Below are 20,390 nucleotides of genomic sequence, written 5' to 3' on the forward strand. Positions count from 1 at the left end.
TCACACACATCCCACTTCAGTGTAGAGATAATTGGTGGTACATTCTGTAGTAGACTGTAATACTGAATTTTAGTTTAACCATACATATACTCCAGAATGTTGTTGTAATGCATGTATATGTGATATCAGTATCTATTGTTTTAAAGAAATGTGAATTATATTCATTTTCCCACATTCAAGTTATTAATAAATTATAGCCTGTAATAATAATAATAATACTAATAATAATGTTTATTTATATAGCACTTTTTCAAACAAAGTTTCACAAAGTGCTTTACAAGTTCAGAAAAACAAAAATTACAGCAAGAGTTTAAATTAAAAGAAATTAAATCATTGATAAAGTAAACGTGATTAAAACTGAAACATAGAATATAAACAGTAAAATAATAACAAAATATAACAAGTAATGGAATAAAATTGACAAGACCTTAATTGAAGGCCAACCTGAACAAGTATGTCTTAACCTCCCTTTCAAATGAACCGAGATTATCCAGAGCCCTCATTCCAGAGATTTCCAGAGATTAGGACCTTAGTGAGAAAAGACCGCCCTTCCTGTTTTATGGTGAGTTGCCTATATGCAGACTATTTTAGAGACCTGGGGCCTCGACCAAAACATCATAATGGTGTATATGTGTAACCTTTGTGTTACGCATTGAGCAACCAACATATTTAATTTTGTTTAAAGAACATTATGTTTGGAACTGAAGTAAGATATACTACTGTACGTACATTTGGATAGGCACTTTCACAAAGGGAAAATTTATTGTTTTTCCCTTCCTTTTTGCATGTAAATAGACTTATATGTTCAACTGTTAAATAGGTCAAAGATATTATGAATTGATACCCTCACAGTTCGCAGTTCTCTGATATAGCTTGCGGGTAACTTCAACTCTCTGTAGCTGTGCAGGCTACTTCTGATCCAGGTTAATTCAGTTATGAAACTTGTTCCACTGTTTCGGGCTGCTCATGCCAATCACACAGCATGCCACCCGATTTCCTGCGTTACCATGGAGCAGGCTTCCCGCATCTCCTCCCAGACCCAAATCATCTTCACGCTCATGAATCACCACGGCGCGACCAAGCACTGACCACCCACCAAAAAGCGTGGCATCAGAGTCTACGGACTGACGAATTTTCCCATTTCGTGGGACAAAGTTCCCAAAGTCTCCAGGATGGTGAGGGTGGTTGATGCCTGAGGGGTTAAAATGCCCACCGGTGGAGGTGCAACCTTCACTTAGGTCACCATACTGGTGAATGTGTATAGCTCTGGACTGAGAATCTGATGTTGGGAGGCCATGCAACCTAAAGGTTACCCTTAGCTCTCCTTCTGGGCCAGTTTGTTTAAAAAGAACCTGGCCATATACTTTAGGCATGCCTGGAGCCAACTGAGTGTTGGGATTCATCCTGCATGTAGCATATAGTGTCCCGATGAATGGTACTATCTCTGGTGGGAGTGCTGTCCTCAGAGGGAATTCCTCACTTGAGGTCAGTGTGCAGATCGTAAAACTGAGTAAGGCCACCAGTAGAACAGCACATCTCAAGGGATTCATATCTTGTAATTCCTAAAGGATAGAAATAATTTGAACAAAAGCATATACACACTATAATGGATCCACACCAAAGAACAAAAATTCTCGTATTGTGGCCTGTACCACAGTGTTTTGTAGTTGCTTTTAACCAAACTTCTACACAACATTCTGCCAATTATAAAGCAATGGATCATGAGGGAATTATTGTTTTTGTATTGGCTCGTGTAATGGCTCTTTTTAAAAATATTTGATTGTAATGTTTCCTCTTTTATCAAGACTGACAATATTATTCTTCTGCGTCAAAAAAACTTTTAAGGCAAGCAAGTTACGTTTTCAAGTTATAAAGTTGGTAAAAGTTGGTAAAACGTGATAAAAGTGTCTATTGCAGAGGGACAGATGACAGTCTGTTAACAAGTTGACAATTTGTTGACTCTGAAATAGATCACATGCGTGTTATTATCCATTTTACTGTACTTCGAACAAAGCGAGGTGTATCATTTAATGTAAAAGCACGGAGGTTTTGCCTCTAATTTCAACAGATCGCCTAACTTAAAAAAAAGCACGAAAATGTACATGACAGTCAAAGATCGTACCTATAACGGGCTTCTCTGTCCTGTTTGTTTCTGCTTTTTGATCCTCTTGACCAGTGTGACGAGATATTTGTGGCCAAAATAAAAAGCCCTCCCTACCTCCCTCCCTTCATGCTTTTATAAGAAAAGGGGGGTAAACGAACGTACAAAATAACAGCAAACAGAAAAATGAAAGTTTAACCAACCCAGGTTATTTGTCTGGTGGCTTTTCTGCGGATCGGATTACGACCCATCCCCTACCTCGCCATCAGTGCTCCGGAACCAATGTATTCGTCAGTAGTTCATTTCTCCTGGCAGTAAAACGTGTAAAACTACGAAAATATGACTCGTTTTGGATTAAGGATTTGAACAACTAGGACGTTTAAACTTCTATTTTATCATATTTTTCATGTCTCGGATATTTTGATCTGGCGAATCGGAAGGCTACATTCAGTGACGTCATTTTATTATTTGCATAATTCAGTATCTGACTCGAGATTAATAATGTCGGGAGAAATAAAGCGTAGCGACATTCTTGAAAGACATAAGTGATTTATTCAAATGTTATATTTCTAAGATTTACATCTGTTGCATATATATGTATATATATATATATAAAAAAAACACACACAAAATAATTTGTGTACTTACCCTCATGCAATCGCATACTCGGTTCTCACCGTATATATACAGGCGGCGCAGCTACATAGGACTGCGCATGCCTGAAAACTTGTAATCTAAGCTACAAACTGAGAACTGAGATTCTCCCGCGTGCTTAGGGGAAAGTCCCCGGACGCTGCGCAGAGATGCCGCGCTTGAAACGCAGCCCATGCGCCCGTCGTCGCGCGACACTGCCGAGACGTCATTGCGACCGAGCAGCGCGCCACGGGCCATGTTTGTCCTCGCGATAGACATGCAGGTGTTGTACTTGTGCACTCCAACTTAACGGGGCTCAATCTCAGGATGCGCACTTTTTTTTGGTCGAACGCACTCAAGAACTGAAGACAGCGAAAAGCTTCTCAGTGTGTTTCCACGGAATACCACGCCACGATGCAATTACCGAGATGCTTAGCCGTGACGAGCAGCAGTTGGCTTATGATCACACCTATTTCTTTACGCGAGGCGGACCGCCTAAGGACTCTAAGCACGCCCAAAGCGTCCCAGTGTTCTCCGCCCATTCGCTAGCCGTGTCATCCCCGCAGGCTGCCGGAAAAAGGCAAAACGCGGCATTTTATGGGTTGATCTTGCGCACGCGCATATGCGCGAGTTTTGTTTGAGGGAGTTCTCGTAGCCAGAGAGGACTGGACTGAATTTGCCCGGAAAGAGTAGGCTAACCTACAAACAGCTTGCGAGTCCGCCTTGCAAATGCGCATTTCGCGGCGCCGCGTTTAACGCTGCATCACGTTTCTAAATATCGTGTACGGCTTCTTGATGCACTACGATTACGATGTTAGGGCATTATCCGAACGTGGAAAAATCGCAGCTCGTCAGCTACGTGGAGGATTATCTGGAGTGTGTTGAATCGCTTCCGCTGGACATTCAGAGGAATGTTTCGTTGTTACGGGAAATCGACACAAAGTATCAAGGTACGTGACGATTTGGATGAAACGCGTCCTGTCCACGCGCCCCTGCTATGCTTGGGCTCGTGTAGTTGACTACATCGCAGTCACAACTACACCCTGGGCTGATCACACCGGCTCCTTTCTGCGTGGGTTCAGTGAGATTCTGTGAATAAGTTAAAATCCGCCTTTCGTCGACGCACTGCCGTAGTCTGTGGATGACGCCTGTTGTGTTTGAGTTTCTTGAGCACGCTCCTTTTCGCGTGAAACTGAATAAGCTTTCATTCTGTGCTCTCAGCCTCGATCAGCCATTTTGACTTGAGTACCCTGTCTCCGCTCTTCTCTGCGAGAGTTCTACTGAGCTGTACCAACGTGGCTACAGCGGTTTCATTTCTAAAATTACCACGTTAGAAAGTGTCTCTCTTTATTTGGGAACCTAGCAGGCGTTTGCACGGAACTAAATGTTTCTAGGGTGGGTGTATGGTGGAGGCATCTCGAGCGCGCTGTATCATATGGTCTAGGACTTCGTATTTAGACGTCACTCCCACTGGTGTTCCTCGCGCCGTAGTCAGCTCGCAGACGGAGACTCCCCACCAGATCAGTCATGCAACGCGATGGGGGGATATCGATCAGATACTTTTAGACGTTCCGAATGGGGTTCTGTATTGACCATTTCCATGCAATGGATTCTGGTAGCACGACAGAGGTAATCGAATTTCGTGTGCAGACAACCAGGAAACATTGAAAATACACATGTTGAGAAACTTGTATCTCTCTCTCTATCTATCTGTCTATCTATCTATTTATCTCTGCCTCCTTCCTGCTTTTTCCCTGTAATTCAGAGATCTTAAAGGAGGTGGACGATGTATACGAGAGGTACAAAAAAGAGACGGACAGCTCGCTGAGGAAGCGTCTCCAGATGCAGCTTCAGCGTGCTCTGATTAGCAGTCAGGAGCTGGGTGACGAGAAGATCCACGTGGTCACGCAGATGATGGAGGTGGTGGAGAACCGATCGAGGCAAATGGAGGCCCACTCTCCCAGCTTCCTGGAGCCGAGCGACACCGAACGCCCCTCTGAGAAGGTGCGGCACGAAACGGGTAGCACGGCGGGCAGCTCGGCACCTGAGCGCTCCTCATCCCGGCGCCCGCGACGGCACCGGAACAGCGAGAGCCGGGACTCGAGCCACGGCGCCAACGGGGCGTTGGAGGACGTGTGCGAGGAGCAGGTCCAGCAGCCTCGTGAGAAGAAGTCGAAGTCGGCTAAGAAGAAGAAACGGTCCAAAGCCAAGCAGGAGCGGGAGGCGTCGCCCGTGGAGTTCACCATAGACCCCAACGAGCCCACCTACTGCCTGTGCGAGCAGGTGTCTTACGGCGAAATGATCGGCTGTGACAATGAGCAGTGCCCCATCGAATGGTTTCACTTCTCCTGTGTCGGACTCACCTACAAGCCCAAGGGCAAGTGGTACTGTCCAAAGTGCAGGGGAGACAATGAAAAGACCATGGACAAGAACACAGAGAGGCCCAAGAAGGACAGGAGATCCAGGTAGTGCCTCTGGCCAGCCGAGGTGTGTTGTGTGTGCATAGAACAGTAGAAACGTGCACATTTTAAAAACATTGGGACTGTGGGACTCACGAATCTTGTGAGCGTTCACCTCGTTCGCTCCACAGGCGCCGGCATTTCCACGTTGGTGCCTGTGGGCGTGGCTTCAGGGTCCTTCTCAGGAGCCTTGGGCTTTGTTGCGTTAGGCTTCCATCCTTGATTTTCAGAGCTTGTGTTTCCCCCACTGAGTTGTGATTAGAACCCCCTGCAGCTCATCGCAGCACGTAGACGGGTCTGGCTGAGGAAAAAAAAACATGGCAGGAGAGACGTCTCTTAATGGGGGGGGGGGATGCAAAATTTAGCTTGTGGAGCAAAACGATGTGAAAACTCACAAGATCTGCTGCGGTGTTTCACCAGGCTGTGTAAGACTTGGCTCTGTGTAGTCCGGAGGACCGGCTTTGAGGAGACGCTCTGTGACAGCGTGTCCCGCTGAGCTGACAGCGTGTCCCCCAGAGATCTCACCCCAGGTGCTGTTCTCTCTGATGCATCACAGTGGACAATGCCGACGACCTCATGAGCTCTCGGCAGGCTTTTGGGGGAAAGAAAACACTCCCCTTCAGATTACTGCCATGAGTGTTTGTAAAATGCTGAAAGAGAGATTTTTCAAACTTTTATTTTTTCATTTGATTGTATGTTGTTGTGTTGCAAAAGAAGTTGAACAGAATGCACAGGGTTCAGTGATCATTCCACACGCTTTCTCTCCACCCACCTTTTATTTCGTATTTCATTTCACATGCTGACAAAAGTGTGGAAAATAGTTTTCCAGATGTCTTCCAGTGATGGAACAGTTCACCTTTTTTGTTAGTTTAATGTGTCTGCTGTACTTTTTTTGTTAGTTTCCTTTTTTTGTTTTTAAGTTTTGTGTATTTAAATAAACCTGTGCTAAACTCTCGGGTTATCCTTTTAATTGCCATGTATTTGCAGGTGGCATTATATGACTTACAGTGCAGAATCAGCAAATGACCTGATCCTTTGTTCACTACTCATATTCACCAAGTGTCAGACATGGTTGTCAAGGAAAGAAAAAGTTTCAAATTCGGCTTATTTTAGAAACGATACATATTCAATATGCTGACTAGGGTAAAGAAGCGTCTTACTTGCGGCACAATTTAGAGTTTTACAACACAGTATTACCATGTTATTTTATTCAAATTGCCTCATTTCCGTTCGTGCACAGGGTTGTGTTACAGTGCACAGAAGATAGTGACAATATAATGTGTGACCCTTTGATTCAGGTCAGAGCTCAGTTATAAAGATGCCTTTTGAAAATATTTTTGAGAGTTTATATCGCACTGCATTCAGACAAACCTGAGTTAATGCAATGAGTAGGTAAAGATTAGGACGCCTTAGTTAACGTCTGAATCGTAGGCGGAGTGAAATCAGTGTAATGAGTTTCTTGTCCAGGAGCGTTGGTTTGGCTCAGAGTACATGATCTTAGCGCGGTGATGGCTGTAAGATGCACTCTATCTCAACACACGACCTCCCTAGACATCGAAGACATTAAAGGGTGAAATTCTCATGCCAAAATAAAAGCTTGACCTGTTGGTAAAATCCAGCAGGTATTCTTCAGATATGCAGCTGATATAAACCCTTTGTTAAATTCCTACAAAGGGAATTGCACAGTATAAAATAAATCGCATAAAAAACATTTAAGCACCTTGCAAGTTCTTTAAAGGAATTATTTTATTAAAAATAATCTACACATTTCTTATCTTATTATAAATATACCATATATTTATAATATATATAGCTCATGTTCAAATCTTGCTTCATTAGTTTCACAGTGGGGCAACAAGACTAACATTGCTAACAAGTAATGAAAGCTTAATCCCACCATGAGGATCTTTCAAACTACATGCCTAAATCGTGAAACTGGTGTCATGAACCCTGCTGGGCAATTTCAAATTAAGTAATTTCAAATAGACTGGTTTATGTGGCTCCTGACACTGCAGTCAGACATTATGTTATCTGTTCATCCGTTGCACAGATAAAAGCGGTCATCTTGAAGCTGAGATCACTTAATCTGGCATCACTACATACAAAGATTAAATAGGAGCTGCATCTTGAAGGCAGGATTATATGAATGGTTAGGAGAAGTCCTTAATGGCATAGTCTAAATATCAGAGCTCCAGTATAAACTTGAATGCTAAACAACAGTTTTGAGTGTGAGTGGGGAATCATAATAGAATTTACTTTGTGAAAAATGTTTCTCCAAACCGGAACTTTAAACAAAGTTTAGATGTGTGGCTGAAAAGTTTTGGATTTCAGTAAGAGCTATGAAGAAATGAAGAAAGATGATCAAAATGTGAGAAAGGCATTATATTTATAGAGCTTCATATGTTAGAATGAGTTTAATAAACGATAGAGGAGAGATTAGGAGGTTCTTGCCAGATAAATTGTTTCATTTTTCTACAGGACTATGATTAATATCTGGATATATGCACAAAAATATTTTTTTAATCTCTTATCAAAAATGCCTTCCTCAGTAATTTTTTAAAATAGATTTAGATACATTGACTGATTCCACAAATAGTTCTTGCTTTTATTTCTCAGACTATGCTGCATTATATCACAACTTTAAGAACCACATAATCTTATTATTAACATGAAATTCTATGCAGTACAGTACATCTAATTTCAATTAAAGACACGCAATGCCTCCTGCAGGTGGCAGTAATGTGCACATTTTAATGTGGAAGCGCTGTCTCACTGCATTAGATGGCATTGTGTTAACTGGAGCCAAGCGGTCGTAGTCTTGGTTAGGATAAAGCAAAGATTCAGTCTGACTCTACACGTCTTTGGTGAATAGTGAAGTTCAAATGTGTTTAGTCTGTGATTCTATTCTCTTAATCCATAAACTCTATGTTAGTCTCCTTCCATTTACCTTGGTATTCATGGAATTTAGCAGACACTCTTATCCGGAGCAATTTACAAGTTTGGATTAACGTGATGAACAAACAAAAAAGTTATGAATGACTGTAACATATATCTTGTGTTCCTTTTATCCTTAATGAAAAGCTTGTAAAGTTATCATGTTTCATTTGTAAGCCCTTTGTACTTTACTATGTTTAATAATATGGTTAATATTTGACCCGTGCCTGGTCATGGAAATCATTTCCATCCTTGCCCTGTTCCCTGGGGGATGCCACTGTCGGATGGACCAGGCCTGTGTGGAAGTTAGTCTGTCTGTTCCTGTCTGTCTGTTCCTGTCTTGCTCTGGTAATGAATAGCGGTGTCTTACTCATCCAGCAACCTCACGGACTCAAACCAGCAAAAAATGTTCCGCACTCGTTTGAAATCTGGAGGATGGAATTCTGCTGGATAGAACAACATGTTTCCCCATGACACCAACAAAACAGCATTTTTCTGAAATTTTGAATGAGGAGTGATATTTTTGTGCATTCTTTAAGACACCACATAGTATGGCCATTGTTTTGCTGTGTTTAAAAGTTTTATATACTGTAAAAATATATGTGCTCTACTCTAATTTTGTATAGAATAGTAGTGTTCTGTTTAAACTGTAGTGGGAATACACATCATATAAAATATGACTTAAAAAAGAGTAAATTCAGGCTTTAAATGTTACCTTAAGTAGAAATATGACTGATGTAGATTACGTTTATACAGTAGTTTATCTGTGTTATTTACCTTAGAACAATGTGCATTTTCTTCTCTTAGGTTGGATAAGTGTCCTTGGGGTTGTGAAAGGTGCTACATAAATTAAACTTATTATTCTTAACTGTATAACACTATGAGGATTACATCCAGATGTTAGGTTTGAGGTTCCCATTAAATATACTAGTGTTTTTCCATATGGGAAGAAAAGACCATCAGACTTTACCTCCTTATATTCAGTTTCACTTTATTTTCTGACAAACGAAAGCAGAGTTCTATTCAGGAACTTTAAAGGGCATCCTCCCCTGGGAAGTTACTGTGCAAGGGATTGTGTGACAGTTCCCTGTTTATCCAAAACAATTGTAACCCTGTAGTCTGGGGGTCAGCGTTTGAAAGGTCTGTGTTATCTTGGCCATCAATCCTCAGAGGGTCCAAATAGGAGACACCACCCTGGGAAGTGTAAATGAGAACTGTGAATAACCATAAACAGAAACCAAGGTATGATATCCGCAGACATGCTCACTACACTCTCAGATTGTAATTGGTTGTTTGTTGGGGGGGTTTGCACGGGGTGGGGGTGGGGGTGGGGGGTGTTTCCAAAGTGTAAATGTGTAAAAACAAATGTAAAAAGCAAAGAAGATCAAAACTATTGGGAGTTCTAAAATGTTATTTCCACAATGTAAATTTTCTTGGATGTGTGGTACTGGGAGAAGCACATGCCTCCGTGAAATACAGCGTACATAAATGCAGACACCATACACGGCTTGTCTAAGGCATGGTAAATTACTCCTGAAAGTCTTTCATGTGGCAAGTCAAGGGTCTCATATTTAGTGAGAAGATCTAGCAAGACCTAAAGTGAAATGATATAGGTTCTTCATCACAAGAACCCCGAATAAATAACTTTAGGTTACAGTTCAACAGTCAGACACTTTTCTTGGCGAGTAAGATGAGAAACTCTTTATTATAGTAACATGCTCACAAGGCAGAGAAGGTCAGGAGAACCAGTGTACATTATTTTTGTCTTGATGTTGGGACTGTAAACCTGGGACAACCACTGCAGTTGTGCATGACGTCTGTGCCACGAGAGCTCAACCTCACAAAGCTATTTCACCTGTTGCGAGACCCATGCGCCGAACGCGCGATATTCCGATGGCTGCCTGTGGGTGGCGTCGCGAAAACATCTGTGTTCTGCCCCCGCCCGTCCCTGTCGCCGCTGTATAGCTGTCGGCGCGGCTCGTCCAACCGAGCTTGTCACGCTGCAACGCGCACTGGTCACAAGGCGTCACGGACGATGCATTTCCACCCGATGCTTCAGTGCCAACCAACGCGTGTGAACGAGTCACAGTCTGCAGCTGTTGCGGACCCTGCGTGCTCTGCTGCATAAAAACAACAACAACACGAGAGCGGAACCAGCGGGCGCGAGCCTGCTAGTGTAGCAAATACAGGCACGAGGAAAAACGGATGAAGTCATCCCTCGCGCTCCAACATCACCGACTCGGGCAGCGATCGATCCGCCTCCAGCTGGTGCGGCCGGACACGCGCCTCCGCCTTGGCCACCCCACCGACGTGGGTGTGGGAATGTCCTGCGTGCTCTGCGCAGCACGCCGTCTGAGACGCGCGGGACGCGCGGGCACAGGTAGGCTCCGGTAAGCGTTTGCAGACAACCTACTGACGACTAGGTCGCTTCGCCAGTTCGTCTCATTGCTGCGCCGGATTCGCAAACAAGCCGAGCCTTGGCAGTAGACTATGACTTTGCCGGTCAAACGGTGTCGTTTTAGTCAAATCGTGCATGAATGAATGGTTTTAGCACGCGAATGGAGCTTCCGCCGTCACGGGGCGCGCTTCTGAGAGACGGTGCGATGTCCAGCTTCCGGAGCTTCGGTAAGACTCCGTGTGAGACAGGCTGTCGTGGAGCGTTGGACGGGTTTTTGCTTCCCGGCGTGGCCTGCCTGTGAGAGACGCCTCGGTAAGGATGGAGAAGTTCCTGCAGATCGCCCCTCACTCCCTCGCCATAGTGCTGTCACGGGTCGGCACCGAGGATTCCCCCGCGGTTACCGAAAAGATCCAGCATCACCACACCGGCTATGAGATTTTCGCCGACTTTAAAGCCGAGAACATGCAGCATTTCTGGAATAAGAAAGTGACAGACGCCATATCGGAGACTTTCTTTCTGGGATGGATAGACGAGCACGTCCTGCTTATCCAGGGAAAGGAAGATCATCTGGAAGTACTGAGGGAGAGCTGGACGCGCAGGGCCCTCAACCCCCCCAGAGGCTTCGAGATTCAGTGCATAGGTAAGACCCTTGGAACTGCATCATCAGGTGACACTAGGCGTTTCAGAACAGTACGTGGATAACGCTAACACGTGGATAGATAATAACAGGCAGAGTGACAGATGCTGTTAGTTAATTGTCCTGTAGTAATGGGTTCAGGTGCAGAAATGACGGGTGCCCATGGCTCTCAGTCATGTCTCGCACACATGGTGTTAGAATTTACCACCACCGGTCAGATTCCATTCCACTGTGTGCAAAAGTGAAACTGTATTAAATTCAGATGTTTCTTTGGAAGCAATAGGGGCTGGAATCAAAGCTAACATTCATCCAGGTAATAACTGTGATTTATGCAGGCAGGCCCTGTTTCATGTTCAGGAGACCAGCTGTGCAGATTTGATACTCACTTGCGTATTGACTGCATACTACACACGCATGCACACACTCTGGGCACATGCACTGTGCTGAATTAACCTAGTGTTCATTTATCCAATCCAAAATGAACTCTGTGAGAGCGAATACCACACAGGGTTGCCTGTTACACCTGCTGTGTGTATACACTGCAGCAGTTTTAAGACATATGCAAGCCGAGCTTACACCTTCATCTTGATTGGCTGGACGTATTGTGCTGCATCCTCCCCAGACCATGTTTTAGGGATTCAACCTGGTGCTTACTGGTCGACTAAGCAGACATAACGTCTTCCGTTTAAAGCTTGACTATATTAAACTGCAAAGGCAAAGTTCGTGAACAAACTTTATGTTGGCTTCGCAAAGCAGCTATAAAGGAATACAAGGCTGCTTGATCATTTTAACATTTATTTTAACATAACATGGTAAATACTGTTAAATGATGTTAAACACTGTTTAAATGTAAATCGAAATGTAATTTGCTGTGAGGTAGTTGTGGATGCGGGGTTATTTAGTTGTTGAGGTAGTTGTGGTTGGGGGGGTGGTTAGCTGTTGGGGTAGTTTTGGTTGAGGGCTAACAGAGTAAATGTTATTGAGGTTTTTTGTGCAGAGATAAGGTTAATGTAGGGTAACTGGCGGTGGAGAAAGCTGGAACAGTAAAAACATGACATACAGTAAAGCTTCACTTATTCTGCAGAGTGGAGGGCAACACCTCTGACTTATTTGCCTCCTGGTTTCAAAGTTGCTTAGATGGATCTAACAAAGCAGCGATATGCAGTACTGTTGTTTCCCAGAAGCCAAAGAGAGAATCATTTAGAGCATAAATTTGTTCATTTGAATGAAGACAACTCTAGCATTACTACTGTGGTGCGCTTGGCCATCAGTGACTAGTCTTGCCTCTCAACCACGTAGCTGTAGATCTTGGTGTGTGCCAGAGAATATGCCCTGTGGGACATTCTTCCTGGTCCTTTGTCCTCCACCAAGGGGAAACGCATGACAAGCACTATTTTATGAGTGTTACCAAATGTTCCTTTGCATGGCAGAATGCTTGAAAACTAATGGATATTAAGTTAATTTTGATAGTAAGGTGTTTAAGGTTCCAATGCACTGAACAGTTCTTGAGAATTTCATTTATGATTTAAGTGAAATTATAGGTTCCCTCAGTTCTTGTCAAAATATTTGATTGATTGAAATACATGTTGAAGTGTTGATCCTATAAAATGTGGAATGTGAAATGTAATGATTAGTTGGCATGAATATAATACTATGGGAACTTTTTAATAGATGTGATTTTCATTTGTCTAATTTTTTAATCAGGTGTTTATGAATTATACTTGTGTTGTTCTTCCTAGTGCTTTCAAAAGATTTCTTTCGTACACATCCATGCAGCAGTAGCTTGGCCTGTTCTCCTACAGGTTCAGTGCTCAGTCAACAGAGTGTTAATATGTGCTGGACAAACAGAGTGGTTTCAAGGGTGAGAAACCGGTGAAATGGGGCCTCCCATAACCGATAAGCGCCGCATGCAGACGTCTGCGCACAAACACACTGATCTCCTCTCCAAGCAGAACCCTGGCCACCTCCACCCCTCATTGCTCCTGTGTGAAGTATGCTGGAATGTGTGCGTGTGTGTGTGTGTGTGTGTGTGTGAGTGTGTGTGTATGTGTGTTTAGGTTATCTGCTCTGAAAAGGTCCAGGGATGGATTATCCGCTGAATGCTTTAAGAGGGGAGTTTTAAATCTTCGGTCCTGAACTAGGTGATTTGGAGGTTTAGCTCCAAAACGCCGCCCTCTTCATTGATTGTGTCCGTATAAGATTGTCCGTGCCTGTGTCCTGTTTAGTTTTGTCCTATAAGTTCATTTCAGAAAGATATTTTGAAAAATATTTTGTTGTCTATCAACCATAGATTTAAAGTGTTTATCACTTTCCACTTTGAGACTGTGCTTATCTGGCCCTGAGATATGAGGAATTTGTATAGTGTCCAACCACTGCTGAAGACTTCCGCTTGTAGCTTCCTATGGATAGAGGCAAACCCTCCGAGCCGCGGTGTTGATGGACTTTGAGTGATACCAACATAGCTGACGGACTCTGTGTACATTGTTTGCAGTATATCAGGGATTGGCGGCTCTCCACAAATTTGACACGGTAACCCAGTGGACCTGAAAAGACCACTGAGTTATGTTTGGAGCAGATGTCATCGTATTTTGAAATGAAAGAGAAAATGTCATTTTTTTTGTTTCATTTCTTTGTTATGGAGACTTGTAAGTAGGCGTTTGTTTACATACTTGCATTTTACATATGCATAAATAATTCTTCCTTTAAAACTGGTCATATGACTGTAATATGAACTTAAAAATCTTTTCTATCTGATCTCTAAAAACAGCCCCTTCCTCACCCACCAAAACAGAACAAAAAGCCAACACCAATACCAATAAACTTGGACAGTGTTCTTTCCCATTCACAATGTTCCCATTCACAATATTCATTGCAATGTTCTTTCCCATTCACACCTTTTCATTTGACTTGTAAGGTCTTTTAATGTGGATGTTTACAGTTTCCAGCTCAGATAGCTGTTGGTGTTTGTATGATTGGTAACTATAGCCATAAAGAGTAATGTTTCAGGAAAATCAGCACTGGTTACCACCTTCATTCAGTATGAGCCCATAAATCATAGTAGGATTGTTTTTGCTCTGTAATTATGAATTTATTTCCCAAGTGGCATCATGGTCTCTAAGGTTTTGCCCCGTCTTCAGGAAATGCCTAGTTTGAATTACTGCAATGCCACAGCAGTCTGGGCCTCAAGTTCTAAAGAGCAGGACTGGAAGCCCAAGCTAGTGGATGGGACTTGGCAGATACTAAACCGGATTTAAAAAAATATTCATTTATTTCCTGTGATTGTTCTGTGTAAATGCTATCAGTGTCACATCACAAGTTGCAGCAACACCTTTTGATGCCAGTCAGATCATATAAAGTCTGTAATTGTAGGTATATGTGTGTGCATGTGTGTGTATATGTGTGTGTGTGTGTGTGTGTACATAAGTATATTGGGTGTGTACTTAGGTGTTCTGTGTGTGTGTGTGTGTGTGTGTGTGTGTGTGTGTGTGTGTGTGTGTGTGTGTGTATACACATGGGTGTATTTGGTGGAGGTGTGTGTGTATGGAAGCAGACACACACACACACACACACACACACCTTGGTATTTTCCCCTCCTGTGACGCTAACCTTGGTCCTGGGCTGTGGCTAGGGTCAGAGGTTATACATACACAGGAGTCGTGGCTGTTTGTTTGGATTGCGGGACGGAGAATAAAAGATGCTGGTTAATAAGGACTCATTCATGCATAGTTCAGGCCAGAAAATGACATGGTGGGAGTTCTCAATGAACACTTTTCCATTTCAGGACAAAGACAAAGATAGAGATTAGAGCCAAAGATTAGAGATGGAAGGTTGTTAAATACATTCTTCCAAGATTAATAATTACCATAATCTTGATTTAAACGCTGGCATATACAGTGCTGTCCTTATGTATCTGAACACTACATTGTTTTTGTTGACTTTGGTTTCATACTCTATGACATTAGATTTGAAATGAAATGCTAACTATGATGAAAAAAGTGCCAAATGTCATCTTAACTGTGCATTATTCAGAAAGACTAATTGCCACTTTCAGGCATGCTGGTGTTTAATTTAATGCAGCTCTGAATAAAGATATAAAACTGTTTTATAGATGTTTCGTTCCTGATTGTGATAGACATGATCAAGTCTAGACTCTTTCATAATGGAATATGATCATTGAATGGTGCTCTGTAAGCTGGGCTGTATGGGAACATTATCAGCCTGTGCAGAAGCTACTTGACCTTTATTGAAGCCATATATTTGTAGGTGCCATGCTGTCATACCTGGCTCAGCATAGACTGACAGCTGGTCTGGTTTGGGTCATAGACTGACAGCTGGTCTGGTTTGGGTCATAGACTGACATTTAGCCTGGTTGAGTCATTGCTTGAGAACCTGATTGCATTACTGAAGTCTGTAGAATAGTATTATACTGCATATGCACACAGTGAAGCTTCTGCTAGGCTCCATAACCCAGACATCATGCAATACACACACACACACATACACACACACACACACACACACACACACACACACAAAAAACAAAAAAAAACACACTCACACATGCGCGCGCACACACACACACACACACACACACACACACACACACACACACACACTTGCGCATACACACACCCACACTGTACACATATGCATATATCATTGCCACCCAGAATGTTTCAGTAACTAGTACCCTGTGTGTGTGTGTGGGGGGGGGGGTTGATTACAGTGAACAGCATGAACAAGCAGGGTTGTGTTAAGTTCCGCTAAGTTGAGCGAGAGGTTGAGTGGAGATTTTTTCCTCACAGTAAAAGGCAGACTAAGGATGAGTTCCTCTCAAATAGATGCAGAGGAAACAGTTGAACCCAGCTGAGCTGAGGCTGGCATGGCTACAGAAATAAGTGCTGTGTGCTGAATCAGGCAGACAGCCCAATTTAGCTTCATTGAAGTGATCTCTGTTGGAGTTTGTTGTTGGAGAAATGGAGTCAGACATGCGTGTTCCATGCTTCTGAAATGAAGTGAATAATGACAGAGTTGCACAGTGTAATTCACTTTAAAAGGTTTTGCTAGTTGATAGTCTTGTCCAATGGGCGTCAAGGGCAGTGATTTCCTGTGCGTTTAGGATAAGTACATGTAATTTCACATATGAAGATTATAGTGTCAGACGGATAACATGTCCTGTGTCTGCACTTGTCACTTGTAGCTATATGAAAAGTTCATGCAGGTAAACTTACTCAGACATCTTTTTTAACTCTGACATGGTCTTGCAGAATTGGGGATTTTGGACTGTGGACATAGTTGTTCAACTGAACTGACATTTTTCATGCCAATACCTGTTTAGTGTGAGAATTTTAAGCAGTCTGTCGTTATCTCCTTAAACCAGTGGAAAACGGAGATGTGAAAGCATAGGGTGGATGTTTCCAGCTGAGGTGTAGCTGAGACGTCGGGAATAAGGCCATTAGTTTCTTTAGGTCTTGTCGTCTTTGTGCCGAGGAGAAAGAGGCCCCAGACACTGGTAGGCTTTAGGTTTCGAGAGAGGTCACAAATCAGGCATTTACAATGAGCACTCACAACAAGGGGGTACAGTGAATCTACAGAGTGTCTGAAGATCTGAACACGGCTTGATGTTCACCACGGCGTGATGAAAGTGTTGTTACATCTGAGTGGAGTTTGTTATTTTGAGCTGACATCACGTACAGGTTAAAAAAAAGAAATCTTTCTGAATATGAGTTTAAGAAAGAAACCACACAGTTAACTTCCTGAGGTGGAAGTATTTCCATTCTTTTTTTTTTCACTTTGTAAACTGTTGGTTTGGATTTAAAAAATAGGGAATTAAAGGAAGATGCCTGTTTGTTCCTGAGCTCTCAGCTTTATTATGCATTTTCACAGTGGACGGCTTTAAAGTCTGCTTCAGCTTTCCGTCGGGGACACTTAACAATGCCCGTGTCTGTCTGTGGACATGCTTAACATCGTCTGTGTCTGTGGACATGCTTAACAGTGTCTGTGTCTGTCTGTGGACACGCTTAACATCGTCTGTGTCTGTGGACATGCTTAACAGCGCCTGTGTCTGTCTGTGGACACGCTTAACGGTGTCTGTGTCTGTCTGTGGGCACGCTTAACGGCGCCTGTGTCTGTCTTTGGGCACGCTTAACGGCACCTGTGTCTGTCTGTGGGCACGCTTAACGGCGCCTGTGTCTGTCTGTGGGCACGCTTAACGGCGCCTGTGTCTGTCTGTGGGCACGCTTAACGGCGCCTGTGTCTGTCTTTGGGCACGCTTAACGGCGCCTGTGTCTGTCTGTGGGCACGCTTAACGGCGCCTGTGTCTGTCTGTGGGCACGCTTAACGGCGCCTGTGTCTGTCTGTGGGCACGCTTAACGGCGCCTGTGTCTGTCTGTGGGCACGCTTAACGGCGCCTGTGTCTGTCTGTGGGCACGCTTAATGGCGCCTGTGTCTGTCTGTGGGCACACTTAATAGTGTCTGTGTCTGTGGGCAGGCTTAACAGTGTCTGTGTTTGTCTGTAGACACGCTCAACAGCGCCTGTGTCTGTCTGTGGGAGAATTAAATTTCACCACACAGTGTGTGCGGGTCAGCTGGAGACTTTTAGATTCGCAGGACTCCACAATGCCAGTGACCCAGCAGAGGTTGTGTCGGGTCTGCAGGACGTGCAGGGTGAACGTGTCTCCGCTCCCGACGTCCGGGTGTGGGAGGAAGGAACACACCAGAGAGCCAGTCAGGAAAGGGAGGAGCGGGCAGCCCCTGAGCCAGGCCAGCGTGGCTCTGCCGTCAATAGCAGGAAAGGGAGGAGCAGGCAGGGGAGAGAATGGAAGGAAACCAAGCGAGGAACAACAAATCAGCACGCAGCTTCCAAACCCCTGTCAGGAGGTGCTGGAACACAACCAAATCAGCTCGGTGTTTACTAACATAGCAGACTGTAAACATCCATGTGGTGCGTTTTCGTGTCAGCAGTCTATTGGGGTTCTTGATCAAAAGCCACTACAGCTGAAAATGGCAAAAGCTGCTCTGCTGCTTTGAACAATTCCTCTTTACAGTTTTTATATATATATATATATATATATATATGTGTGTGTGTGTGTGTGTGTATACATGTGTGTATACATGTGTGTATGTATGTATGTATGTATGTATGTATGTATGTATGTATGTATGTGAGACTGTAAACTGTAATAAATAATTGAATATAACTTTATGAAATCAGAATATTACATTGTGGAAAGTGTCAAGGGCACGCACTGAATTGTTGGATTAATACATTGCTGTAGTCTTAGCAGTATGTGAGTAATCAGGTTTGAATTTCTATGGTTGCCTCCTCCTGCTCTTTACAATCACCCTCTGGTTGTTTCTGGGATGTGTCATTAAGGTGAGTTGCCTGTGGGTTACCAGCCAGGTATATGTGCTTGTGTGGGTGTGTGGGTGGGTGTGTGTGGGTGTGTGTGTGTGTGTGTGGGTGTGTGTGTGCATGCGTTAAAAAAGGTCGGTTATAAATCTTATTAGTCTTGTAGAAGGAGAGAAAAGAAATACTGCATGTTCTGTCCTCCATCTTGGTGTGTGTGATGCATATTTGGCTAAGAGAGTGGGGTGGGGGTGTTTCTGTCAGCACCATGCCATAAATCTAAACACACACACACACACACACACACACACAAACACACATTAAAGTGTGCAACAGTAGTAGGAACAAAAGGCTAGCAGTCCTTTGTAGCTCCTTGGTGTGCCCTGCTTGGCTGCCGCCGTCTTTGGCCTACTACTGGGTGCTGTAGCTTGCCTGTACTCATTCAGTCACGCTCGCCGAACGGCTGGAATTTGGTGACATTCCACCCTCTGCCCCCTTAGAAGTCCGTGGAAATATTTCCATGTTATTGGATAACACGTCACCCACAAGGATCACTCTGGGTGCACTCTGGGTGGTGTTTTTGTGTGCCCCTGTCATGTTCACCTCACCAAGTGTGCTGTCTCCTGTCTGTCTCCTTTTCACCACTGTCTCCATCCACTTTGAAACTAATTATTTTCTGTGTAATAGTAGATGACTGCAGGGTCTCTCTACACGTCTCTCATCCGGAAGGTTCCGTGTGGAAAAGTGCATTGTGCTTTGGAGCATACGGACATTCTGCTGGGATAGCAGATAATTGTATTCAGAATAAAAGAATGCAATTAAAAATGTTATGAGTTAGGTGAACATGTCCAGTACTCACAAGCTGATAAAAACTTAATTCGCCTTAGAATGCCAGTTCCTATCCATTATGACCTTTTCTTTCTCAAATTAGGTTTAAGATCACTACCGAGCTTTTGGCATATTAGTGTACACCTGGTTCTTCTTTATTACGTAGATAGGTGCTTGATTGATTATGCCTGTGGAAAGGCCAGCTGTGTCTTTGATCTGTACCCCATGAGATGTGAGAATTAATCCTGTGATCTGTTGTTTAGGGCTGGCTCTCTCCTGTAGCCTGCAGCAAAACCTGCACTCCTCACCTTTCGGCACACGCACATTCATGCATGCACGCGCGCACACACACGCACAAACAGACATACACACAGATGTCTGTGAGACAAACACACACATATATATACAGACACACACAGGTCCTCTGAAAAGTGCTTTCACTTTTACTCTAAAGCCCTATTTGACTGTCCTTTTGAGGTGTTTGGTATTCTTTGTGGTGTGTGTTGTCATATGTTGTCCATACTGATATATTATCATCCTATATAGTTGCCACTTACAGTCCATTATATATATGCTTTCTGCCATACGACACTGCTGACACCAGTGAAAATGATCTTCAATCAATATATTGTGCATTTGTGATGTTTGCATGTTGACCAAATCCAGGTAACACCCCACTGACACACTGTCTTGCTGCTCTGCGAACTGCTGATGTATCCATGAATAACATCAGACGTGTTGGCATCAGATGTTTTTACATCCTTACAAGTCCATGCTTGAACACTTATTGAGCTCTCTGAAAGCTAAATGATGAAGATTATAGAATTTAGCTTGTGTGTCAGGTTAGGTTTGACTTTAGTTTGCTGGAAAATCTGAAGCATTTGTTGGTGTAGAAGCTGTAAGGAAACCCAGTATACCGCCCACATGCCCCAGTATAACAGTATAATATACATTTTTTACATTTGTGTTTCTGTTCCTTCAGGCAGTCTTCTCATATGTTTAAATGGTCAAATATTCAGGCAGGCTACACCATGAAATGTTGCCGCAGCATG

The 20,390-nt window shown here is 43.4% G+C and overlaps 3 protein-coding genes across 5 annotated transcripts in view; 2 read left to right on the forward strand and 1 right to left on the reverse strand.

Annotated features, from left to right (window-relative positions):
* Positions 1-267: 267 nt before the first annotated feature.
* sod3b (superoxide dismutase 3, extracellular b) lies at positions 268-2,819 on the reverse strand. Of its 2 annotated transcripts, none has more exons than XM_026998850.2 (2): positions 2,750-2,819; positions 268-1,562 (listed from the first exon to the last, which is right to left on the reverse strand). In XM_026998850.2, the coding sequence occupies exons 1-2, from the start codon at positions 2,753-2,755 to the stop codon at positions 930-932; spliced, it is 639 nt and encodes a 212-aa protein (XP_026854651.2). In that variant the 5' UTR covers positions 2,756-2,819; the 3' UTR covers positions 268-929. The 2 variants fall into 2 exon arrangements, with proteins under 2 accessions (XP_026854651.2, XP_026854652.2); XM_026998851.2 differs by lacking the exon at positions 2,750-2,819 and adding an exon at positions 2,123-2,507.
* A 7-nt stretch (positions 2,820-2,826) lies between these two features.
* Positions 2,827-6,148, forward strand: ing2 (inhibitor of growth family, member 2). Of its 2 annotated transcripts, none has more exons than XM_026998848.2 (2): positions 2,827-3,684; positions 4,500-6,148. In XM_026998848.2, the coding sequence occupies exons 1-2, from the start codon at positions 3,546-3,548 to the stop codon at positions 5,201-5,203; spliced, it is 843 nt and encodes a 280-aa protein (XP_026854649.1). In that variant the 5' UTR covers positions 2,827-3,545; the 3' UTR covers positions 5,204-6,148. The 2 variants fall into 2 exon arrangements, with proteins under 2 accessions (XP_026854649.1, XP_026854650.1); XM_026998849.2 differs by lacking the exon at positions 2,827-3,684 and adding an exon at positions 3,697-4,363.
* A 3,947-nt stretch (positions 6,149-10,095) lies between these two features.
* The window catches only part of stox2a (storkhead box 2a), a 65,801-nt gene continuing 55,506 nt past the window's right edge, over positions 10,096-20,390 (forward strand). The window contains exon 1 of the mRNA XM_035531575.1: positions 10,096-11,165. Within this exon, the coding sequence (XP_035387468.1) occupies positions 10,844-11,165 (322 nt within the window). The 5' untranslated portion in view covers positions 10,096-10,843. The remainder of the gene's footprint in view (positions 11,166-20,390) is intronic.

This window comes from Electrophorus electricus, chromosome 11 (genome assembly GCF_013358815.1).
Source record: "Electrophorus electricus isolate fEleEle1 chromosome 11, fEleEle1.pri, whole genome shotgun sequence".
Lineage (NCBI taxonomy): Eukaryota > Metazoa > Chordata > Actinopteri > Gymnotiformes > Gymnotidae > Electrophorus > Electrophorus electricus.